This window comes from Periplaneta americana, chromosome 15 (assembly GCF_040183065.1).
Source record: "Periplaneta americana isolate PAMFEO1 chromosome 15, P.americana_PAMFEO1_priV1, whole genome shotgun sequence".
Classification (NCBI taxonomy): domain Eukaryota; kingdom Metazoa; phylum Arthropoda; class Insecta; order Blattodea; family Blattidae; genus Periplaneta; species Periplaneta americana.
In genome coordinates, this window is record NC_091131.1 from 166,194,629 (window position 1) to 166,222,606 (window position 27,978).

At 35.6% G+C, this 27,978-nt stretch overlaps 1 protein-coding gene across 5 annotated transcripts in view; it reads left to right on the forward strand.

Annotated features, from left to right (window-relative positions):
- Positions 1-27,978, forward strand: part of ash1 (histone-lysine N-methyltransferase ash1) — a 498,911-nt gene that overhangs the window by 351,366 nt on the left and 119,567 nt on the right. For all 5 annotated transcript variants that reach the window (XM_069848493.1, XM_069848495.1, XM_069848496.1 and 2 more), the window contains 3 exons: positions 3,651-3,871; positions 14,583-14,812; positions 27,765-27,951. In XM_069848493.1, coding sequence (XP_069704594.1) covers positions 3,651-3,871; positions 14,583-14,812; positions 27,765-27,951 — 638 coding nt within the window. The remainder of the gene's footprint in view (positions 1-3,650; positions 3,872-14,582; positions 14,813-27,764; positions 27,952-27,978) is intronic.

The window sequence follows — 27,978 nt, forward strand, 5'->3', positions numbered from 1 at the left end:
CACCATTAATTTAAGTATGGATCCAGTCACCCGTCCTAGATTTACAATGGAGGGAGATGACCCGTTTGTAACTTTGGAGATACTGAGAGATCACCATTTGTCTGCAGTGTAAAAGCAAAAACCTAGAATCCTGATATAACGAGGTTACGGGAATATCATTTACTTCCTCCCCATTATAGCTTGACCGTGGTACAGTATATCAGAATATGATCATTTAATGAAAGTATTTTTGGGGTGCATGTTTCTTACAATGTTACACCTATATCAACGATGTTTCGGACCGAGTTGTATAGGGCTTCAACTGTAGGTCTATAATAATAATAATCCGTGGCGCTACAGCCCGTGAAGGGCCTAGACCGATGAGCCGGCTGCTGGCCTCACGCCCACACGTCGAAGTAGAGGTGGACGATCATCCAACCAGAATGGAGGTATTTTGTGGTTAGCACGATAATCCCTCCAGCAGCCGTTATAGCTGGTATTCACAACCGGATTTTGCTGCCTATCATAGCTCCCCAAGTGCATCACGATGCTGGGTGGGCACTGGTCCCATACACTGGCCGAAATTTCAAGAGAAAATTTCTTCCCCCATGAGGACTCGAACCAGCGTGCATTCCGTAACACAAGTCCTAGGCAGGATGTCTTAGACTGCGACGCCACGGCGCGGGACCAACTGTAGGTCTACTACAAATTATAATAGGGCATAACCATAGGCAGAGTTATGAGAGGGTATGTAGGCACTGCCCCCCCCCCCAAATTTGTCCAAACTCTTTTTTTTTTCTGTTAACATTACAAAGTATTGAATTCAAGAGACTTTTCTTGCTTTTGTTTATGAATGAGATATTATTTGTAAATGCTGCCATCCTGGAAAATGGCTTTTCACAAAAAAATCTTTTGACTATGGTTGTTTTATGAAAACTACTGAAAATTTCCACTCCTTTAACATGGGACTATGGTGTTTTTTTCACTAACACCTAATTCAGTAGATGGCCGCTGCAGACTTCTAACACAGGAGTACAGGCTGTTGCAAAAGAAACATTACAGTGCTTCCATTCCTCAAACGAGGTACAGAAATTTAAAATAAATATTATAGTCTAATCACAGGATCTGGGGACATTAATTCGTCAATTTAAGCACAGAAACTTAATCATAAACAAAAGCAAGAATAGTGTTTTGCATTCAATATTTTCTAATGTTAATAGAAAAAAAAAAAAAGAATTCAGACAAGTTTGGGGGGGGCAGCGACCCCCCCTCCCCCTGTACCCCACCATAACTCCGCCTGTGACTTTAATCAACATAATATAACAGAACGTTTCACAAGATCGCACAAGAATAGTATTGATATTGATATTTATTAATAATAGTTCACAAAAAGTACATAAACTTAATAAATTACAATTAACATACACATGAATAGCAATTATACACAATAAATATACATTTAATATCTCATTTTTCATCATATGTCTATTTCAATTTATGTTGGCTTTAACTTGCACTTACGTCTAGTTTTAGTGCAAGTTTCAACCAAGTGCGTATATTAAAAAAAACGTTAAAGCTTATTTACATATTACTTTTGAAAGATTTTTTAACTCTACAATAAACAAGTGTACATCAATTGTTCCTGTTGCTCTATTTATCCAATATTAATGTTTAATTTTAGGTCTTCTTTTACATAATAACACATTATTTTAAATAGTAAATTTCATATTGAGGTTAGCAGATGTTGACATGAAGTCAACAAACTGAAATAGCTGAATCGGTACATTCAGTACTCTTGCAATATTTTCTTGTCAGCAGAATCATTTACGTAACATCTGTACAGCCTTCCTCATACATGCTTGAACACACTTGACAAGTTGCTTACATAATCAACCTCAATTCCAGTTTCATCATTGTATCGCATGCACTCATTTTCGATTCTTTGCTATTATGATGTCTAATAAATTTATTATACGTGCATTCTTATTGAATTTAAAATATAGTAGTTTACCAATTTATAAAGTCAATTAATACAGCTATGGAAATACATTATTATTACTTAAAACCTTGATGTTATTCTATCTTATTTTCAAAACCTGTCTTCTTATTTTATTAAGTTAATTTTTAGCTTTTCTAATTTTAGGAAAGTTTAATCTTTGTTGATGCCTACCTCGCAGTAGGTAGTTTTGTTCAGTATCTGTATCCTTTATTGAATTTAATTGTTCATATTTATTTCTGTTAAAGTGTCTATTTGTCATTTTACCTGTTATTAAATGTTCGTCACCTGCTTCTACTTCATCGGTCAGTATCTCACAGCTCCTCCATATTGTAGCACTTCCTCTCGAGCACCCTGGACTACCAACGGCCCGTGGCATTCTTAGTAACTGATCTTCACTTGCGCCCCTCAGACTACCCTCACTGATCATTCTCTCAGTCTGTGGCACAGCTCCCCAAACAGCATCTTCACTGGTTCCAGCAGCTTCTTCCATACTAGATTTTCCTTCTTCACTCTTATTTCTTCTAAAGGGATCTGTGAAAGCAGCACTCTCGATTTTACTTAGTTATGCTCTTATATAATTCACTCCTGTAAGACCATCAATTCTTCTGTTTGTTATTTCTGATTGCTTATGCCCACTTGATGAGTTACCTTTCTGATCAGGCCTCTCTACGCTTCTAGACTTTCTCTTTCGTGATACACTTCTTCTTCTGTTTGTGTGTTGTGAAGATGATGCTCTATTTCCATTTGTCTCAATTTCCTTATTTCTATTCTTGTTGTAGCAACTCAATAAATCCTCAATGTTTTGATTATTTAAGGATACTATGTCAACTATGTTTCCGTTTATCTTGATTTTATCTTTTACTATAGTTGCCCTAAATCCTTTACCTCGAGCTTCTTTTAATAGTGGTATTAATTTGTTTCTTTTCTCTTTTATGTCGTTTTGGAAAGTCATTTTCTTTGTTGATATTTGTGCATTTGAGTTGACGTGTGTTGGCAGTGATGTGTTCTTTAACAAAGTAACTGTTGAATTTCACAATAATTGGTCTTTTCTTTCCACTGCCAACTCTATACGCATTATTTATTGCAATTAACTCCAAGTTTAGTCTGAAATTATTAGCTAATACACAAGAACAGTAAAAACACAGATGAACACAAACTGAGATAGGTAACAATATACACATTGACCAACACCATCCACGTTTCAGCACGCACTGAACTGCAGGGCTGACGTCACGTATCAGCCATCTAGTCACTATTTTGAAAACTTGTTCCACTGTATATTACATCCAAATAATGAGTAACCAGCATAGCCACTAATTCATTATACAATTTCCCTGAAAAAATGAGAACACAAAAAACATAAAAATATTTAAAAGAACTATATAAAATCTAAAATATCGCAAAAACCTTATGTGATACAGCAATTTCATTGCAGACTCTCATTTCATCCTGAACAGATGGACAAACTATTTTGAACAACTGCTAAATGTACATAAGCCAAATAGAAATGATCGGGACAATATTCAAATACAAACTGCTGAGCCATTTATTGCAATCTTTACTCACAAATAACACTCTCTTTCCAGATGGCAGTGTATTGTATTTTATTTAATAACTTTATGTACGTTGGACAGAATATAAGAACACTTTATTACTTTTGTAACAATTGCAGGCCCAGAAAATCAAACAATGATGTAGGAAAACCAAGGTTGGTGTATCGGCCAGAGGAGCATCAACATGGTTTGCTTCCCCCTCCATACCATTGTGGCAAGTACTTGCGCCAGCGACGTGTGGAGTTCAAGTTACCGTACGATTTATGGTGGCTGCATACACACAACCAATTGCCAGGCCGAGACAGAGTGCCTTCATGGAACTACAAAAAGATTCGCACAAGTAAGTAATAGTGGATAACTATTTATATTGTTTAAAAAATGCTACTACAGTGTGATTTTATGATTACAACTTATGTCATAATGTTCTGAGTCTAAGCTTATAATAGACAAACCAACAATAACCATTAGTTTTATTTCTGTGAAGTATAATTATTCCCTTGTTGCTCCACAAGTCATGGGATATTCAGACAATCACCATTACTTGTTTTCAGTTATTTGTGTACATATCTAACAGATTCTGAGCAGCAGGACTGCTGCCCTGAGCCGTGTTCCCAATTGGAACTGTAAATAATTACGTGACTTTATTCATATTGAGATAAGTTCTTTAATTAGAGTTAAATTCTTATTTCTTGTTCTCAATATCGTTATGATACACAAAACACATTTTTCAGTTTATTTCGTTTCACTATATCTGCACTGAATGTTATTTCTCTTTCTCTTTATTTCCTTAATTTTTATTATTTAATTTGTGAAATCATTTGTACGAGGGGGATCCAGGAAATAACGACCGTTTTGTTGTAATAATTAAAAAATATATATTTATTTGAAAAAAACAAAGTCTGTTACATAACTGAAGCTTCCTTTTCTTCTCTACATAATCACCACCTACATTTAAACATTTGTCGTATCTGTTCACTAGCTTTAGAATTCCCGTGTTATACTCCTCTGCCACCAGTTCATTAAGCCAGGTGTTCACTGTCTTCTTCAACTCTTCATCACTTCCAAAACGCATACCATCCAGAAAGTCTTTCAGCTTAATGAAAAGGTGAAAATCGCTAGGAGCAAAGTCTGGACTATAGGGCGGATGATCAAAAATTTCCCAACCGAATTGATCCAGCAATTCTCGAGTTGAAGCAGCAGTGTGCGGGTGGGCGTTGTTGTGAAGAAGCACAACTCTCGAAAGCATTCCTCGCCTCTTGTTTTGGATGGCTCACCGTAGTTTTTGTAAAGTCTCACAATAACGATTTGCATTGATCGTAGTGCCTTTTCGCATGAAATCCAGCAAAAGAACACCTTTGCGATCCCAAAAGACAGTAGCCATGACTTTTTGTGTTGAGAGAGTCTGTTTGAATTTTCTCGGTTTCTTGGATGATGAGGGATGATGCCACTGACGTGATTGGCGGTTGGTCTCTGGGGTGTTGTGAGACACCCAGGTCTCATCACCGGTCACAATTTGATCAAGCAAGGCGTCTCCATCTGTGTGATATCGCATCAAGAATGTCAATGCTGAGGCCATTCTCTGAGTTTTGTGTTGGTCACTCAGTTGCCATGGAACCCATCGTGCACAGATTTTGTGGTAGCCAAGATGTTGCGACACAATTTCACCAAGCAAAGAACGAGATATGTCAGGAAAGGCAATATGCAATTCGTCGAGTGATGTGCGCCTGTCTTGCAAGATTCTGTCGTTCACTTTAGTCTTCAGGTCTTCTGTGATGAGTGATGGGCGTCCGGGTCGAGTTTCATCATGGACATTTGTTCGCCCATTGTTGAACATTTCGCACCATTTTCTCACATTTCTTTAATTCATTACAGTATCACCATACACTTCTTTCAATTGCCGGTAAATTTCTGCAGGTTTCAAATGTCGGGCATTCAAAAATCGAATCACACTCCTAACCTCACAGTCGGCGGGATTATCAATCACGTCGTTCATTTTGAAGTAACACAAAATGCACAATGGCGACTTGTTGCAACCAGTACTCACAACATTATGAGAACACATGTTAAGGAAGCCAGTTGACCTTCAAACAAGGAAGGGGAGTCAGCTGCGCGGCGGGTATGCGCGAACGGTCGTTATTTCCTGGATCCCCCTCGTAATAATCATTGCCCTCTTCAACTTTGTATAACTACAGATCATTCCATTTAGCTTCCAGTCAGGAATGTGTGCATGAACTGCTCATTACGGCATGTACTCATCAACGTAACGGCACGGCAAGGATGCCCCTCCCTCGGGTAACGTGACTTTTTTCAGAAAACTTTGGTTCTTTCACTTTACGGCTCTCTACTGCAAACAAAATTGGTTCAATATGGACATCATCATCTCACGACACTCTGGTTTTGAGAGGAGAACATGGTTTCATAGCAGGTTTTAATTAACCTGTAATGAGTAAGTATTTAAATATAATCGTGTGTACACTCGTCCTCTCTCATCCGGACTGGGGACAGCAATGGCAGAGTTACTACAGCTATTTCTATACATTATATATGCCTACACGACTTATACCTATAGCCGATATGTACTTATTCTTATAACAATACTTTACAGGCTTATTATTTGAATTTACATTAATTTACAATTATACACAATCTATATTGCTGTCATCGTCATCGTCTTCATCGCTTGGTCCAAAATTAATTATTATTTCGTCAGTGGCAGCATCCATTCGGAATTATCTTCTTAATCGTAGGTACTACTTTCTGAACAAGATAGAATTCTTCGATTGTATCCCGAATAACATGTTGATCGAAGTCGTCCACTTCAACTTTACACAAGTCTAATTCTGGAATGAAATAATATGTTTAGTAGAACTATAAGAAGATAATAACTTGCAACAGTAATTCATTATGTCGCTCTCAATACAGACACTATTGTACATAACTATTATAGCAATAATTTCTAAACATTACATACCTATTCTTTCCCGGAGTAGTGTGAGGTTCATCGGTTGTAATTCAATATTATTCTTAATTCTCTTCATGGAACTAATACTTTTGCCAGAGTATTTAGCCGCTGTCTCATATTTCTTAGCAAGAGGTTCCAGCAAATATTTGTTTAATTTTTCCTCCTCGCAACAATTATATTTGCGATAAATTCTCTTTCTCCGCTGTGGATAACAGCGTTACTTTTTCTCCGCGGTGGTGTGATTTCACCATAATTACTACCCTGTGGTTGCTGCTCCATGGTAACACTACTGGTGCTCAGTGAAGGGAATGGCTCCATGTTTCTTAACAAGACATTATGATGTGGAACATGCGCAAACAACTCAGTTGGCTCCACCCGCGTTACGGGCTTCCTTCCCTCTGCCCCTCTGTCCTCGCTCAGGAAGTTCAAGATAACTTGCAATAACAGTAGGCATGCATGGCTGGGTTAGATAATGCCACTATCGATCTCTAACCTCCTACATATTTCTAGTCATATAACTTTAATTAATAATAGCACACACACAATTATATTTGTATTTCATAATGAGTACTAACCTGCCTTACAGGTTTTGCTCAGAGGGGTGCCTTGTTTGCATTCTCACACTGCCGATATCTTTTTGACAAAAATCTTTTATTCACACACAAAAGTTCTTCCATACTTCTAATAGTTTCCTTAGATGAGACTTGATTTTATTTACCTGAACATGTTGCTTCACAGAACAATAGATACTAGAGCATAGCTAATGCCCAATAGGTCTCATATTTTTTTAAGATGCAGTAAATTCAGAGAGGTATCAAACACAAATGCTCATTATTGCCAGATAATGACAGATATTATGAATATTTTCAATAGGATTCTGTCACAGCACACGCTGCCTAGAATTGTCTGGGTTTAATAAAGAAGGTTTTTGATGAGGAGATCATTTGTATAGTGTTAATAGTCCATCATAAAAATTGTGTGTGCGTGCGCGCTCTCCACACTAACACGGACTAAAAGACAATTTAAGAATTATGAAAGGAGAACTTTTGCATGTGAATGAAGATTTTGTCTGGAATATGACTGCAGACACCACTTTGAAAAACTCTTGTAACAGAAGTTAATTACTCATTGTGAAATAAAAATATAATTGTGTGCGTGTTATTATTAATCAAAGAATAGAAATATGTGGGAGGTTATGGATCAATAATGACACAAAATAGACCAACCACACAAGCATGACTAGTGAGCTGATTGGGACAATCTGTATATGATTGTGTATTCAAAATACTGGAAGAGTACCTTCAAATACACCATGACTCAATGATCAAATGTTCCAGAAATCTAGGATTATGCCAGTGATATTTTTACTCTCTAAGAAGGTTCTTAAGTACTAGTTTTAATCTGCTTGTCATTTTGATGCTACATTTTACTAAACACGATACAGTAAAACCTGTTCAAGACGGAAGTGACATGGTCCTAATTTTTTTTCCGTTGCGGACAGGTTTCCGTATTATTCAGGTGTGACATTAAAATGGAATATTTTGTCATTCATATACATGAAAAACAAAATAGAATGCCGCAAACTGCAAGAAGTACAAAATATTCCATTTAACACTCATCACATCAAATCAGCCTTCTGTCACTTATTCCGTTGGTGAATCATCTTGATTAAAATCTCATTTTCTGTATAAATATTATCGTAACTCACTCATTAGTCATTAAACATTACTAAAGTTTACTAATATCATTCTATTTAATATCTAACACTATATTCTAATACAGTACTGCATATCACTGCACATTATTAATTAATTGGACTAGGAGCCATCTATTAGAAGGCTTGAATTCTGGTTTATTTAATTTCTTTCCCATTTCAGTAGCTTGCTTTGGAGAATAGATCCAGAAATTGGCTTGTTCTTTGAAAGGTCATGAAGAACCCACTCCCACAACAGTTAATTTATTTCCACATAAACAGTTGCTTTCTGGTTCCTTTTGTCTCACCAATATTGGCCGCACGCCACTCACTCATTATGATCTTTATTTTTTAAAGTGTCACACCTGAGTTTTCCACAACTGTACTTCAGTATTATTTCAATAGACTTTGTTTCAAATTTTCCTTTATCTCGATAACTTTTACTTCATCACTTAATGTTAATGCCACATTTTATGCAATTTTTTTTTTTTTTACCTGGAAATCACTACACTTGCGTTCTGCAGTATACGGGTGTGAAGCATTGAAAATCTTTGAAGGGACTCGTCTGCCTAGTCAACAGGGTAATAAAATTTATGACCAACAGGCCAACACACCCTCGTACCCTCTAGAATTTTGCAAAGAAAACTTGTTTTTATCTTAGTGACCTACATATTTCGTATATTCCTTGAAATTACACGCTGTTTAAAAATATAGTTACAAAATATAGTATGTCCAAAATATTGTTTCCGTTATGAACAGCAGCAGACAGTTTCCGTTTCCACGTTGGACAGTTTCCGTTTTATTCAGGAAAAATTACACATAATACATACAAATTTCGCCGGGACCAATAAATTGTTCTGAAATAGACAGGATTCCGGATTATTCAGGTTCCGATTTGAACAGGTTTCACTGTATTACAATTTTGTGGGGCGAATCCAATCATGCGGTATACAGCAAAGGAAACCTTTGAAAACATAGGCATGAGTTCCCAATCTAATGCCTTGTCTGAATTCAAGAAGGCAATAATTGATCCCTTCTCTCCCAATAAAGTCATTGTCCAGATTTCTGAAGAAGAAGACAGGTGACAATAATTCAGGAGAAGGATCTTGGGCAGCATCATTTGAAATGCAACTGGAAAAGGCTCGTTTTGATGAATCAACAAAAAAACTCGTAAAGCAAAATGGTTACCCCTGACTCGAGGCAAAGGAAGTGTTGTAAAAGACATTATTGGAAGTGATGATGACAGTGCTGATGAAGGAGAATCTACAATCTTTCAGGATTCAGTTGTGCCAGAACATGGAAGGTGTGATACATATTATGTTTTCAACAACATTAATGATCATGGCATTGAGTAGTAAGTTATACCATTTGAAAATTTATTTCACTGGAGCTAGTTTAAGGTATGAATTACACATGTGATTTCAATTGTGTATTTGAGAGATTTTGTACAGAGTATATATTAAGCGAATTAATGAGGAGATATTTTCATACATTTCTAATACATACTGTACGAGATTAAAAGTTGAACTGTAGTAAAATTTGATGTATTTTACTTATATACATTTTTTAAAACACAAAATAGTGATTGGTTTCACTCATTGACAGTCTGAATCCAATCGAATAAGGAAAATAAATATGCAATCTGCTTCACCCCAACTTGTGAGGTGAAACTGATCAACAAGTAACTTCTTAAAATTATATTACAGCTATGCTGTAACAATTTTATATGGTATCCACAAAAGACTGAATTGTTTGATTGGATTCACCCCACTTTACAGTAGTTCTTAAGTGGGAAAATACAAAAGAGTTTAATACTGATACACCTAGTTGATCACATATCAAATCCTATCCAGTTACTTCTGAATCTTTTATCTAAGTATTGAACAACTGTTCTAGCACTATGGATTACAGTTCTATAATAATTTGTCCATTATCACAATGGCAAACAAATGTGTAAGCAAAAATTCACTTGTTTCAAACAGCAATCTTTCGTAGCAACTACAGTGAAACCTGGTGTTAAGAGAAATTCCATGGTCCTGTGAAATTTGTGCTCAGACACACACAAAATGACCTGTATTAAGCAGAACCTGTCCAACATGGAAACAGAAATGCATATTGGCTGTGCTTAATGGAAAATACGGTCCCAACTAGTGGCTTGTGTAGCATGCTGCAAACTAAGTTCATTAGACATTCAAATAAAACTTTTTGAGATTTATATTCAATGAAAAATACCAGATATTTTGAAAGTTACTTGCTTCCATAATAATGAAAAACTCCCTCTGAATGGTTCTTTTTATGCCAAATACTTTTTCTTGAACCTATCCGCCTTCAGTTTTCGAGTTTCAACGCGAAAACACAAGTAACAATGTCAGGACGATCAGTGGGTTTTTCATGTGGGACTAAAGCAATAGCTATTTCAGATAATTGTGAATTGTAGGTGAAAGTTACAAAAAGTCAGGCTTGCTATGCTTTCGAACAGTAGACATAGCATCTTGATATAGCTGCTGCGTTTAGAGCTTGAAATGTAGAGAGTAAAATTATTTTATCTTGTTAAGAGATCTTGCTGAAATAATCGGGAGACTACAAAATTTTGTAGGTCTCTTATTTTATCAGTAAGAAATATCGTCTTTCCTTAGGAACTGTAATTTTTGCGCTCTCTCGAGCCAATACCGAAGAGAATGACGTATATAAGTATCTACACCACACCGTCATTAAGTAATGTGAAAAAGACCCAACTCCACTTGATTAATAACTACAAAAATATTTGATTGTAATAACAATATTATTATCTTACACAAGTTTATATTAACATCATGGCATTAACTATAATAATATTTCATTTCTAAAGGTAATAATGTCATCAAACCATCTCAAGTTTTGTAGATTTTAATATCCAATACACAGCTGTACTCAGAAAATTTCACACCACAGAATCAGACCTGTAAATTATTTTTAGTAAGTCTTGAAGTTTTTAATAACCAATTGAATTTGAGCTGTAAGTATGTCAGCAATCCTGCAGGTCATGGCCTTTGTGTAATAGCCTATTGTTTATTGTAGTGTGTGTTTTGTTTTATTCTGAAATGCAATTGGTTCTCAAAACTGACGAAAGATGGATTTTGGAAAATAGGAAAATTATGTAGAAAAATTAACGCTTCACTGAAAGTTACTATTTTTCTGAAAATCCTTGGGTGCCAAGCTTCAAAATGATGGGTCATTCATTAAAATCAGTCCAGCAGTTTTCCTGTAATTTCTATTACCAGTTCAAATTATATATATAGATATTTTATTTTTGTATGTTCCCTATAACATGGGAAGATAATATTAAAATAGATTTGAGGGAGGTGGGATATGATGATAGATGATGGATTAATCTTGCTCAGGATAGGGACCAATGGCGGGCTTATGTGAGGGCGGCAATGAACCTCCGGGTTCCTTAAAAGCCTGTAAGTAAGTAAGTATGTTCCCTATAACACTTTTCTCTTGTTAAATTTTCTGAGCATTGGAAGTAGAATTCAGTGATGAGAAGCAATGTAAGTTGCAAGAAAATTTTAACAGTAGGTATACAGAAGTAAATCACCCTAAGTTGCAAGACAATTACTGTAAAATTTTAACAGTATAGGGAAGTGAATGACCCTACATTTCATTCAGTAAACCCTTTGCCTTGGAATTGTACATGCACTGAGACTGCTGCATCTTTCCCTAGCCTACCTACAAATGTCTATTTTCACTAATCTCTACAAACATGTCTTTTGTATGCGTGAGAGTGAAAATAAGAGACAATGAATAGTTAGTCTACTGTATCATTGTCCATGAGGGACAACCCTCTTAAAATATTTCAGTTGTCTCTGTAAGGTCAGTTGTGTAACTTATTCATAATCAGTGATGACTACTAAGAAGAGAGTTGTCCTTGATCTCAACATAAAAGTTGAAGTCATAGAAGCAAGTCAAAAAGATAAATTTAAAATGGGGAAAAATACAGGTGTATGGATTCTAAAATCAAAATTGGAAATAAAGAGCAAACTGAAGAACACGGAGAACAAAGACATAAATGAAATTGTATGGGACTGGTTTGTAAGCGCTGGGGGGGGGGGGGGGGAGAATAAATAAAACTGCTAGGACAAAAAAAAAGTCTCTGTGTCTGGACCCGTTCTGCAACTAAAAGCTAGAGAAGTAGCAGATAAATTACGAATAACAAATTTTAAAACGTCCAACACCTGATTAGAAAGTTTCAGGAAAAAATATTCTTTTGTTTTCAACAGTGTTTGATATAGGCCATAAGTGAGGAATGTGTGACTGCTGCAATTATGAAAGAATGGCTGCACATGGATCAAAGTGTATGAAAGTGAATTACCGCAAATTAGTAATGCAATCCATTATTGCACAGATGAATTCAGTTTTGTCTGCTTCTGAATTTGCACGATCAATTTCAGTGATGGATGCGGTAGTTCACATCGCAGAATCAGTTACACAACTACCCAACAGAACTGTGAAGTTCTACTTCAGAAAGCCAGGAATGAATGAGAATGAGAATGAGACCCACGAAACCACTTGCACTTCCAGGTTGTTTTCAATCAGGTTAATTTTACAAACGTCACGGTGGACGAGTACATGAATATAACATATCGTTCTGAGTGACTTGAACCAATTCATTGAAAACCACAAGGAAGTTGAATTGGTTGAACAGGATCAGAAAGATGACGATGATGAAGAAATAGAAGAAGAAACTTCTGAAAAATCGAGTGTGAAAACATATCGTGACACTATTAGACATTAAAAAAATTAGAATGCTTTGAACTTATATAAAATGATTCTGGACTCCTTGAAGCATTAAGAAAATCGTGCTTGTAGAGCTACAAATTACGTTCAGACAACAATTCTTAATTATTTCCACAATTAAATTCAGTAATTCTTTGGACGTAATATATATCTTATGAAGACGAAGAACAGCGAAAAGCTAGTAATTTTTCTTGTGCAAAGTTTAATAAAGTGTAATAAGTGTTATGGTGTAATCTATTTTACTATGCGTCTTATGATTCATCAAAATAATAGGAAAATATCACACAGTGCTCTACAGAGCTTCAGTACTCAATAGATATGTAAAAATGGATCTTATTTTACCTTAATGTGTACTCTACGGAAACCTGTCCACCACAGAAAAAAACTATAGTACCATGCAATTCCGTTATGAACAGGTTGCTATTTCGATATGTATTAAAGAAAAGACTGTCAGTTGAAACTTAGACATATTATATGTCATTAGATTTAGAACTTGAAGACAAGTCAAAAGATGTAGAAATATGCAGTGTGTCCCATTTGAAATAAGAGACTTAATGTGATTTCTGATTAAACTGGAAATGATATTTAAATAATACTTTTAAATGTTTGTGTATTTTATATCACATAAACACTTCTGTTTTATTGTGCTTGTAACATTTGTTTCATCAAGACAGTTTGATAACCAAAATCATGTTTGGGATAGCAACAATATGTCTAAACTGCTGTTATGCTTTTTATGCTTTCGGGTAATGTAGCTTAGTTCATCTGTACAATAGTAAATACTTGTACCTATATTTTTCTTAACTATATTTAGTCTGTTCAGATTTTATTCCATGAATGTCTGACAATCTTTCTGAGAACTGAAGAGGTGTGTCCCACATTTTGATTCTTTCATTTGGCCACCTGATTATGATTATTGTCTTCTTTTATTTGTAATGAGAAAAGGACTTGAAGAGTACATTGCTTATTTCTGCTTCAGATTTTCTTTTAAGCACCAAATTTGTTGTACCCAGAAGTTCTTTCTTTTTCTTCCTTTTCAGAATGAATGTACAGAGGGCTTCAAGTACAATAGTTTTTTTTAACAAGAACTGTTGTTGTTGTTGCATAATAACATTTTATTTATGTCTGTTCATGTTTGAGGTCACTGCTCTAATAGTTTTATAAATACAATTTTATATCATGTATAAGTAATCTGTAAAGGTGTTTTTGGTATATCCAGCCAGACACTAAATGGTCACATAATGATGGCAGTCCATGACATGTGTCTATCACATCCATGCAAGTCAACACAAGGATGTGTAAATTATTATTATTATTATTATTATTATTATTATTATTATCATCATCATTATTATTAATATTATTATTCAAGGAAGCATGCGTAATTGTTTCATCACCATGTTATCATGATCAGTGGTGAGTAAAGTGGTTTAATATAGCAGTGCCTAGAGGCCTTTCACAACTCAAGCTTAATCCAGTGGACATGGATTTCATTTCATATATTTTCATACGTATGGGGCCTTATGCATGCTTCTGAATTTTTGACCAAACCATTTGAATCACTTTGTATAATTTATTGTTGAAGGAGTGACTATGCTGAAATGATGGGTTTACTTTCAGATGTGTACTATGATGTAAAGCCAACATATATGTATGAGGCACAGGCTTGCAATTGTGCATTACCTTCCACACAAGGAGGGCAGAAAGGTTGTGGAGAAGACTGCATCAATCGGATGGTATATTCAGAATGCTCACCCCAGCTCTGTCCTTGTAAAGAGTTCTGCTCAAACCAGAGGATACAGCGTCATGAATGGGCTCCTGGACTAGAGAAGTTCATGACCAAAGACAAGGTATAATAAATAATACTTCTTTCATCCACTTTAGCATACAGTAGGCTAAACTTTAAGACTTGTATCCATATTTAGTGCTAGAGGTAACTTGTAAGTAAATAGATTCCTTTCATTCAAAAGACTGATTCATTTTGCTAGTAATTTATTATTTCAATTCTTACAGTAAATGATCAGTAACAGAATTTTTAACATCAATGGGCTAGAAGAACTAAAATAGAGCACAGCTGGTTCACTGATTTCCATTTCTTGTTTTTCAGAGGGGAATAGGGGATCTTGTTGTAAGTAATTGTGAAAGGTTTAATGATCTTGACTCATTTTATATATAGGGATGTAATTAATCAGTCCTCCTTCATGTTCTCAAATGGCTTATCTACAGCTACACTATTGCACAAAGATTCTATAAGATCTGTTTTTCTATTAGTGTCTACAATCTTCTCTTTACTTTCTCTATCTGTTATCTCACTACATCTCGCCAAAATATTGTAAAAAAATTGCACAAAATTGTAAAAATTGTAGAAAATTACTAAATTGTAAAACTATAAAAATTTGTAAAAATTGTGATTGTAATATTGTAAAATTGTGACTTGTTCCACATATTAAAGCTTCATTGCTCATGTAAGATCTGTGGAATAAAATGAATGAATGAATGAATGAATGCCTAAAATATACTCGTATTCCCAATGCAGATTGGAGAAATGGTCTCCAACAATTTACATTAGAACCTCCGAAAACAGCTTTGTTTCCCTTGACAAAGAGGTTTTTTGAATTGAGAATATCGAAAAATCTATCAAATAAATAACAAAAGTTAGCTGTTGCTGTGAGCAGAGGATGTTTTAAATCATGTTCTAGCACTGTCAATGCATCTCCAACAGAAGTGCTTAAGAATTGTTCTGCCAAGTTTGCTTTCATCTTCTGGTTGTACCACATGAGATGATTGTTTTTTAACTTGTTTGCATGAGTCCCTCCTTCTTCCTGTTGCAATGAATGTAACTGTACAAAAAAGTCCCAGTTTATCACTCTCCCTTCTGCATCCCGAAAGATTCCTAACTAATTTCAATATGTGACAAGGATCAAGAATTACAAAAACCTGCTTACTCTCATTTGATGCTCCTAAGTTCTTAGCTGCATTAATGTTTACACCTGTTCCATCATATGTCACTGTCACAATATTTAGGCAATATCATACAGGATTTTAAGTGCCTGTGTTATTAGACAGCTTTTTTCACTTACTGATACTCATCTGTTAAAAAATAACCAATAGGTACTTTCCATGAAGCATTTAAAGCTAAAATCACGAAAACCAAAGCTTCCCTTGCTATTGACACATACTCTCCATTAATCTCCGTGCCAAAATCAACATAACGTATAAAATTTGACCCATTCCACTCTACTTTCTTTCTAATAGACTTTTAACAAAAAATAGACATGCATATAAGTTCCGTACCTCTTCTTTTACCTTACTTTCTATAGCTCTAAAAGCTTCATTTGTGAACCCAGGAAGACCTTCAACAGTTCTGCTCCAATTTCTCAATGTGTTTGGATGTGGTAAACAAAGATTCAGTCTCTTACATACTGATATGCTCTTGGGGAAAAGGAATGCAGTGTCAAAGCAAATGACTTGATATTTTCATCATAACCTCCTGAAGTGGCATGGAGTTTTCTTTTAACTAAAGAGCTAAACACATCAGGAAATTTTTCCAACACAATACTACTATTCATTTCTGTCATCAATCCTTCATTTTTAAAATTGTCCAGCATTTATTGAAGAGTGGTAACTCTTTTACAAGTAAGTCTTTCTTGAACTGTCTTTCTCTTTTTATATTCATTTGATTTTTTCACAGCCTCACAGTATAATATTTTGGTCTTTGATAGACTTGAAGGAAAATTGTAATTGTGGTCATGAGCAGCTGCCTTCCTCAAGTCATCGAGTACTGTTATCTATCTGAAATTGAAAGTCATCAATTGCAGTTGTCTAGTTTTAATATAATGTTGCATAAAATAATACTGACATTTAGAATGTAATACTTACTTACAAATGGCTTTTAAGGAACCCGCAGGTTCGTTACCACTATTGTATGGTTTCATATAAAAAGCTGTTTTTTACGGTGATGGGTTGTTAGTCCTTCCTCCAACCCTCAAGCTGGAGGACTACCCCTTATCAGTTGTCCACGACTGCTTATTCAATATATCCGCAGCTACTCTCCATGTCTCCTCTAAAATGTAATATTAATTTTAATTTATTGATAGGCCTACTATCAGTTGAGTTTTCAATAAAGTAATTGCTTAGCTTGCAGATATGAAATATGAAGGGCACTGCAGCACGTGTTAACCTCTTTCTTGTCTGATCTTTAATTAGAAAGTCTTATTCTTTGAAGTGCTTTGAACAAATGAACTGATACTTGGTTGGTTCCCATTTGTCTCTCTTCATATTTATTAACATTTTTTTCAGGGTCTCCTTCCTATGCAAGGGAAATCTGTATGTTAAAAAAAATGATATTATTACATGCAACAACCTATTAATATTTCAGGCTTTCATGTAATAAAGCATACTTATACTAATTTATATTGTATAATGTCAGTGTAAGATACTACTTACCAATGAAAAGATACATTATTACCACTCTTAAATCTCTCAGTACAAACGTAAGCTACATAAGAGAGAGTCATTTTACTTATAAGTGCTCAAATAAGAATGACTGATATCGTATTTCCACAACGACCTGATAAAATACTGGAATTTTTTTGCCATACAACAAGATGGTGAATGACCAGCACAACAGCAATTGTACCTCTAGTAACTATGGATCAAATGCTCGTGTGAGCCATCCATGGCTGACCTTGAATCCTGCAACTCCAGGTTCCTTCACACTAGCAAGCACTTTAAGTTGACATATTTCACTTCAGAAAGCGCAACCGAATTGTCTCTGTTTAGTTACATAGTCATGAAGCCTTTCTCAATTTCGGGAAACTTTGCTTTCTTGCCAGTGAATTGTCCAGCAATTACCCCAAGTCTGTTCAAGATGTGTTTTGTTTTTATGCCAGTTGAGTATGCAGCTTTGATCTACATTATATTTTCTTCCCGCTGCTAGGTTTACCAACTGTATTGCTTCAATAATTTGGAGTTTTTCTTCCCTGCAACACCTGACCTGTACCTGACTCACCACTTCCCTCTTAGACTAGACGCCATTTCGGAAGGTGGTCAGCTGCTATATGCGCTGTAGCATTTCTGATGTGACGTCACACGCTTGTACAGTAGAACCAATCAGAATCAGTCTGTAACAAGTACTTCCCTAGTTCGTTTGTTCATGTGTGAGTGTTTCAATACATTGAATAAGTAAAACTAACATTTACTGTGTGTGTGCAACATAAATAAATGGAATAAGAGACTATAAAAAGACAAATATTGCACAGGGAGGCGTGGAAAACAGTGTTTAAGATGTATAATTATTTTAAAAATGTTGAAGAGCAGAACGCTGCCTGCCGTCTTGATGCTGGCTACAACGTTGCCAACGCGCAAGAAACGACTACAGAGGCATGTGGTGTGGGATTGAGAACCGTGCAAAGAATATTGTTAGTGAAGGAAAGAGGGTTTGTTTGGTGTCATGCTTACAGTAATCAACGGCTAAGTTCATTATTGTCTTTTGATAATTTAAATTCTCTCCTGTGCTATTTGTATTGCACGTGCTTGTAAAGTAGGATGTGGCAATGTTGTACACTGCCTTGCTCTCTCTATGTGTCTCTCTCGACGCAAACACTATCAGACTACCACCTTCCGAATTGCCGTCGACTCTAACTGCCCCATGCATAATGCACGCTGCCACTTAAAGGTTGGGATATCAACTGCTACCAATCTTGCCACAAATAAGGCCCACACCCTCAACTTTGCGGAAATTATTCGAATATATACGGTATGTTGTCAAGTTCATTTTCTTCTTTCTGGGATTTTCCCCTTACATTCCAAATGAGTGATCCTTTTAGGCTCTTTTAACAGTTTCCTTGTTGTTGTCGTTACCAAATTGAATGTCCTATTATTCGTATGTAGAGGTTTAAAAGTATGTTTCAAATATGTCATGGTGGATTATTAGCTTTCAGTTGTGATTTGACTTGGTAGGGATTATTGTCTAGCTCTCTTACGTGTCAGGCCCATAAGAGGACTGCCTCATCAGCCTTCTTCTAAGGAGGCATTGAGATTCTCACCCTTCTTACACCAGGTATCAGGTATGGTCCACCACATATTTAGTCACAGCCTGGCCGGGGATCGAACCTGGGTCGCCTGATGAAAAACCAGTGCGCTAGTACTTGAGCCACAGATGTGGAAGTTCATTCTCATGGTATTCTGAGTATGAGTTACAGGATTCAAGGCTCAGTTTTGAGTATTTGTTGATTTGTGTTCAGTTTAAAGTTAAATATAAAAAAATGGCAGAATTTATGAACGATGTAGTGTCTCATAAAAATATAGACAAAGACGTGAACATGTGGATTCAAAAAACTTCAGAAGCCTCTAACACTTCACAAAAGTGAATGTAAATTAATTAAACACATATTTGCTCCTCATAAAAAACATTACCTATAAATAATATGAATGGCTGTGAAATTATAAGTTTAGATTGTATTCTTAATTTATTTATTTTATTTATTTATTTCATCAATCATTGCTCACGTCATGGTGGATTAAATGTGTATTCTTAATTATAATTAACAATTAGTTTATTTTGTAAAATATAAATTGCAAAATACAATTACTGTATGTGTAACTTTAAAATTATATTATACACATGTATGTGCATATATATATATATATATATATATATATATATATATATATATATATATATTTTTATGAAGCTGAATTTCTGACAATGAAATCATAAATTCTCTCGCTCTCAGTATTTTTCACTCAAGGACGCCAAGTTGATAGTGGCTGGGCAGTGTTGAAGATGATTTTGATCCATTTCTCCTTGAAGATCACATAAGGGGCAGAGTGGTGAAGGAGATATTCCAATCCTGTGGAGATGCTTGGCCAAGCAGTTGTGGCCCGTAAACAGTATAAAAATTTCAGCATCATTCTTCCTTGGGTATCCAAGGACGTTTTGGGTTGAGACAGATTCTCACCTTTTATTTTTGGAAATTTGGAGATGATGATTTGTTATAATTTTGTGGTTTTTATCTCCGGAATTAAATTTTATTCCTCCATTCATCATTAAAACTGGAGTGCTAGTTTAGCAGAAATGTAATCGTTTTAGATTGAGCACCATCTTTTTCTGCTTTAGCAGTTACTTTGCTCATACACTACCCCCAAAATGTTTGGAGGGCCACACCCATTGTTGGTTGGCCTAGCCAGGAGGATTATCAATGTAAGTCCACCGAACTTTTCCCCTGTTTACCAGCAAGGGGACCCATCACGTGCAATGACGGGTCAGCATGTCAGTAATTGTCGTGGTTCTACTGTATGAAGGTGTTAGTCGTCCTCTTCCCATGTTGGAACTATTCTTAGCTTCTCCTCACCTGTTACCAACCAGCAAGTTAGAAATGTCCAACTTTCCTGATTTGGTCGTCTGGTTCATTGGATACTAAGCCCCCCCCCCCCCACCACAGCTAAGTGATATATGTTGTTGTTGTTGTTGTTGTTGTTGTTTTCTAATGCCAGGCGTTTGACAATAAAGTCATTTGACCTCTCGCACTCCATTATTTTTCAAAGATATTATCATGGTCAGCCACTGAAGCACAGATTTTGAGGTGTTCCGAATCCATTTCTTGGTTTGAGTTGCACAATGGGCAGTTAGGGGACTGATATATTCCAATTCTATGCAGGTGTTTGGCCAAACAGTCATGGCCTGTTGCCAATCTAAATGCAGCTACAGACGATTTGTGTGGTAAATCGGGAATTAACTGTGGATTATGATGCAGAGAGTTCCATTTTTTCCCTTGGGATTGAGTTATCAAATTTTGTTTGTTGAAGTCTAAGTATGTAGATTTAATAAATCTTTTCACAGAGTAATACGTAGACTTAGTATATATTTATGTTTAGTGATATATGTTGTTGTTGTTTTCTAATGCCAGGCATTTGACAATAAAGTCATTTGACCTCTTGCACTCCAATATTTTTCAAAGATATTATCATGGTCAGGCACTGAAGCACAGATTTTGAGGTCATTTCATATTGGAGTGAAAATGGCAAGTTGTAGCCGATTTAAGTGAACACCATATTATTTTAACGTTTTGGTGGCTACTTCATTCACACACAACCTCCAGAATGTCTGGAGGACCACACCTGCTGTTGGTCGACGGGTCCATTGGACCTAGCTGGGAGATTTTGTTGATCACCAGCTTTCCCTCCTTAAGCCACTGGAGGACGATTTTAGTGCCATAGCAGGTCAGCACTAGGAACAGAAAAGTAGAAAGAGGAGGAAGGAAAGTGAAATGAACCCCCCCCCCCCTAACTATAAATAAATAGATGCAATAAACCTAGTACTATAAATAAAAACTATGCTATATTAACGCCTACAATAAGCAAAAGTATACCTAACTTATAAGTACTTCTATTTCACCCAACTATTACCAATTTAAGTAATTATATATCACTGTAATTAATTACATATCAACTTAATTACATATCATTAGTGATATATGTATACTAGTGGCTTTTGCAGCAAATGCTGCAAAATAAGTTCATTAGAAGTTCAAATAACTTTTAAGATTTATTTTCATTGAATGCCAATATTATTTTCTTGTTTCCTGTTTTATTAACGTCGTCACTTTTCTGATTTACTCTCTCTTTCATATTTATTTATTCATCTATCCATTATCAAAATTAACAAAAATCGAAACACAAACCATTACAGTATGCCGATAGCATGTAAAAATCTACAAAAAAAAAATTGAGCATCACAATGCGATGTGGTCATGTCAAAAGAGGATAGGTAACACGACTATATACTAACTTTTAAATGATCAAGAAGGCTTTTGATATGAGCATATATTCACGTTAAGTGGAATGTTTTCACTCTTATGAAAATGAGTATGTTCTAGTGGTTACGAGTATGTAGTCACAAGAAGTGCTCATACTCATATGTACAAACCTTGAGAAAGTACTTAAGCTTTATTCTTACTACCCATTATCAAAACGCAAAGATCTTACTCGCTGAAAGATGGCACAAAGATATATATTTGTTTGTCTTCATGTATCAGTCTTCTGTTGATTGAGTTCGTTAAACAAAACGTCAGAATGAGGCATGACTGAGTTAAAAAAACTGTAACCAGAACAGAAAATCATCATCTTATAGAGCACACTTTAGTCCCTTAGCCTTACTTATTGTCTTGTAGTCATTACTGTTAAGGCCAAACAGTTCACAATTTTCTGTTCATATTTCTTGAATTTCCATCTGATGGACTGAAGACAGCGAGAAATACGTTTCTTCAGAGCCTCTTAAAGAATAGCAGTGCATTTAGTAGACTCGGAAACTCCTCTCAAGTTGCCGAAAAAAAGTCGCACTTGCCCCGTTATAGTGTTCAACAACCTAGGGGGTCCAGAAAGGTCCTATCTTACCAATGTTAAAAATGCATACATATAATTTTCTTTTTCTCAGAGACTGTTAGGATTTAAATCTTGAAAAAAATATGAGTTGTATCTTTCTGATTGCTTTAATACAAGGATTTTTAAAAATATTAGTTATTTCCAAAATTAAAATTTTTTTTTCAAAAAGTGGAAATTTTTACAACATTTTTCAATGCTTGTAAGATCCTAACTTCTTTGAAATGCAAAAAATAAGAATAATCCCCTGTTAAAATATGCTCAAGGCCTCAATAATTCTATCCTGTAAGTTTGAACCAATTCAGACAAATAGATCCTGAGAAAAAGAAAAATTTACAACTTACGGAAAACCGGCTTCAAAGTTTGTCAATGCATTCCAGCACCATATGATGGGTTGTCAGCATCCTCCTCATCTTCATCTTGCAGTTTTCTTTTTGCTGCTCTTCTGTGTTGTCTTGTCCTTGACTCAATGTCTTTTACAACTTTTTCTGAAGTCCTCAGTCTCTCCTTGTCCATAATAAGCAGTGATTTTATTGTGAAAAATCCAACATTTGTCAGCATTCTTTTCAAAACCTCACATGTAGCAATATTCCCATCATAAAATGTTGCTACAGCATCATATACTCCAAAGTGCAATGTATTAATAGAAACAAACACTGTCTTTGGTATCCTTGTCCAGATGACACTGTTGATGGACTCGTTGGGATTTTGGATCCGACCATGAAGACATTTCTTTAGGAGTTCAATATCTGATAGAACCCTGAATACATCTTTTATTGCCTCTACAATTGCATTAGGTAGGGGTCGTTTGTGTGTAAACTGTTCCCCACTTGATTTAGCCTTGTTATATTTACACCATGAGTTTCTTCCTTCGGGGCATAGCCCATGGTTAGACTTATCATCTGAAGAAGAGATGTGAAACAAAACTACCCATACTGCTTTCCTCATGTTTTCTGCACTGTTCACATTTTGTCTAATTGCCATGCCATAATAATTTGAATGTGATCAATAACAGCCTAAGTAAGTCTGTTCTTGCCCTCTTGTAGTTTTTTGCCTTTATAAGATGTTTTCAGTTGCTGCAGTCTTGTGCCCATACGTTTTTGCACATGGCCTATACATTCCAGTTTAGTTATGGGTACATTTTCTCCATATGGCTTCAGTTCATTACTTGCTTTATAGGCCTTTGAATCACCATCTCCTAAATAATTTATGTATCTCACCTTGTGACAGGGCTCAGACTGTTGAAATATTTTGACGACTCCTGCCACTTCCATGCCCCACCACTATTTCCACTGTAGTTTGCTGTACAATTTTCAGAATGTTCTTTTTTATTTGTACATCTACACTATTTAGACATGACAGCTAGTCTAATCCTCATTTCAATTTGGTTGATAGGCTTTCCCCTCTACTCACACTCTTTACCATCCTTGAAGGGGAAGATGCTACTGTCTATCTTACTAACGTTCAACTAATTGACTTTGAACATAGTGAAAATTCTTATTATTGAAAATGTTTACCGGTAATCTATATTTCGAAAATCTATACTAAGCGTTTATATTTCATTGTGTTGTTGTTTATATCAACTGGCACATTAAAAAGCTACTGACAGCAGAAGATAAATGTTTTCTTCACCGCTAGTTGCTACTCTACAACATACACAACGGGACAATCTGCACTGTGTCACTCCCTCCTGACTTCATAATACAAACTAGCATCCCTTAATTTAATTAATTATTAGTTGAAAATTTTGTAAAAACAAACTAAAATATACTGAAACATGTAATTGTCAAACATCTGTGTCACTGTATTTTATATCCATTTATGTACTTTATTTAATATTTTATTTTCTTGTGTGTACAACTTAGGGGGTGCAGGTATAAGATGTAACAGCTACCGATCTGTTATACTGACGGACTCAGGGCAAGTAAAAGGGGAAAGAAATGCCTTCGCATCCTCTCAACTTGTATGAAATGTCGTTTACACCTATAACCTTGCCAGTATCTACACATGTGGCAGTGACTACAGCATTCATTGCAGTGTGGCCTCTCTTTTGCCAGCTACCATCGAGGGCAACTGAAAGATCTCTTATGTTGTTATTTTCAACTACGGCCTCTTCAGTAGCATTCTTCATGGACTCTATGGCTACATCCTCAACAATGTTTCCAATAAATTCATTATATTTTCCAAATTTCTGAGGTGGAGGTGGCAGATTCATTACACCACAAAATACAGAAGCAGCTGTTGCACCTTTACCTGTTGCCCTCAGTGCATACACCAGACGCACATTGATATCATAGAATTTAGATTTTGGACTAGGCCTATCTTCATTGTGGCGTTCAGGTGAATTGCGAAAGTCTTACTAAATTCACAGTTATCACAATATAGTCTGAAGAGAGTTGCTAATCCAACTCTTCTGTCAGCATCCAGTTTTAGACCATTTTTACCACATTCTTTACACTGGGTGTAATTTAAAAACACATCACACAATATATTCAAATTAAAAATATGATTTACATCAGTTTCACTACATTCTTTCTCATAGACACTGTATCCTTCTAAGCCTTCCAACTTTTTCTGACTACTGCTAGGTTGAGGTACAAATTGATATTTATTTATGCTGGAACAATCTCCATGTGAGCCTACCACTTGTGCTTGTTTAGGTTTCCCCACATTTTTTCGCGTTTTGAACACTTTCAGTTTACTGTAAACCATGATAAAATAAACACAAATTATAACTTTACTATAAAATACATTGAAAACAAGAGCACAGCAATTCAGACATTTTTTCTCGAAACAACTTTCTTACACGTAAATACGATTTCAAACCAAAACAAAGAATCAAATGGAGAACAGAGAGTGATAAGCGACATCTATACATGTTAACCATTGCATAAATATCTGTCTTCAAGAAGTAAATTCCCTCCAAGGCGCGAAATACGAACATACAAATTTTATTATGTGAACTGCCAAATCATTATGGGTACGCCCCACCACGTCTTTTGTAAACAATGAAATAAACCGTTTATGTGCACAATTAAGATGAATGCTAACATAGCACCAGTGAGAAGTCTTCATGGGAGATCCTTGGACAGTTTCCGTTGCAGATACTGCAACGAGATTGAAACCTTAGCACACGTCCTAGGATCCTGTCAGCATGAAGAACTCCTGAGAAATTCACGCCATCATAACATCCGAAAACTAATAGCACAAGCCCTTAGAAAAAGATCCTTCGAGGTCCGTGAAGAGGTGCACTGCGTTGCGTCTGAAGGCGGCGGAATTAGAAGAGCAGACATCGTGGCTCTGGACAAGACTAATAGTAAAGGCTTTATACTGGACCCAACTGTTAGATTTGAGATCAGCCAGACCCAACCATCTGAGGTCAACAAAGAGAAACAACAAATTTATGAGCATACTATTCCGTATTTTCGAGAAAAATATCAGATGGAAGGCACCTGGGAAGTACATGGTTTAATGATCGGAGCGAGGGGCACCATTTCACGATCAACTGTAAACACTACCAAAACATTTGGAATCCATGACATCATTCCAAAAATAATTACTTCTAGCATTAAAGGGTCTGTGGCGATTCTGAAAAATCATTTATACGGAATATCATAATCCCCCCCCCTCTTTCTATCCGTTAGTGTGTGATTGTTACAATGTATGTACAAATTTATTATTTCTTAAATTTAAGCTCCTAGTTCACATTGCAATTTGACTCATCTATTTACTGTAATCGTTATTATTCTTATATGTGTGTTATTCTGTGTTTTTGGCAACCCAGGATGCCTGGGCAGACTATTTCTTGGAAATAAATTATATATGTGTAGCATATATCATTGGAAAGGGGAAATTCTGTAGGTTATGAATAAAGAAAAAAACAAAAAATTGAAAATTTGAAGATTTTCACCTTTCCTGGCCCCCTTTAACACTGATGTGCATAGTAGTGAATAAAGTGAATATTTTGATATGTCTCTCTAACTCTTAACTCTCGCTCTCTTTTGGTTAGTCATGACAGGAGGCCCATCATAACCTTGAGCAACCAGCTTTCATTTTCATTTTTAGATCACTTACACCTTCTCTGTTCTCTTCTTTCTTCTTCCAGGCCAAAGATAATTAGATTTTTCCTCCTTTGTTGTAACCCTAGGTTATTAATGTTCACTTGTAACTTATTATCTTGTTGAAAACTCTGAAGATTCTTCGAAATCACGTTGATGGATTCTTGTAATGGGAGAACCAAATTATCGAGTGTCTGATTAAATTCGTTCCTTAACTCATTTATTTCATCCTTTATCAACTCGCTATTTAACATCTGAAATGGTTTAACTGTTTTTTGTAGGATCAGGGTTTAGTTCAACTCCATCGATTATTGAATAATTTCGAGGGAAAAATTGTTCCTGGGCCGGGTATCGAACCCGGGACCTTTGGTTTAACGTACCAACTGAGCTACCCGGGAACTCTATCCGACACAGATCCAATTTTCCCCTCTATATCCACAGACCTCAAAGTGGGTTGACAACCGTCAAGCAACGAACTTCGAGTGCACACTAACTCTGTGTGACTTAAATTGTGGTTTTCTGTTAACGAACAGTGACGTGTATTATGCAAATCAAGATTTCATTACGTTACGTTACACCAAAGGTCCCGAGTTCGATACCCAGCCCCGGAACAATTTTTCCCTCTAAATTATTCAAATCAACTTTACAGGGAGTTATACCTGAAATCTTGATTTGCATCGATTATTATTAGAAGAATTGTCAATGTAACTCCTAGTCCTCATATTGATCCTTCCTTTCCTTCATATGTTTTTTTTTTTTTTTTTTTAAGCTCCAATTTTTAATCTGTATACTTAAGTGTCGATCCCCATGCCTCTAGAAGCTTCTCACTAGTTCACCTCCAGGGTCAAGCACTGTACATTCCTCTTCTTGCTGTGTAATTACTTCTAACTCATATATTAAATTGTGTGCTACTTATTGTTTGAAGCCGGAAATCATTCTTTGAAAAACGAGCTGTTTCTTCTGTTATTATACATTACATAGATTGATAATCTTAATTAAATTACAAAATTGCAACACATCACACATTCCCACCCCCTTTTCTGCCTGTATCCCTTCCTCCCTCCCCCCTCTCCACCTACCTTCCTCTTACTGTTAGGATAAAGGACTGATTTAAGGGCTTGAATGTCTGTTGTTCCGTCAATTATTATTGTCTTTTCTGTTTCTTTCCATAGCTGATTATTGATTAATTTGACACATACTATGCTTAAAATAGTTTATTTATTTATTTATTTATTTATTTATTTATTTATTTATTTATTTATTTATTTATTTATTCAATTAGATATTAATAACATAAAGTCTGGGTCTATTGTAAATTTGTTTGTTTTAATATATTTTGTCCAATTGTTTTTTTTTTCTATAGGGATGGGGAGTTAAAACGAAGTATGCCATCAAATGTGGCGAGTTCATCTTGGAATATGTGGGAGAAGTAGTGAGTGAGAAAGAGTTCAAAACACGAATGGCAACACGTTATATTCATGACACTCATCACTACTGTCTTAATTTGGATGGAGGATTGGTGATTGATGGTCACCGAATGGGAGGAGATGGTAAGTAGTATTTGAAACTGTGAAGTT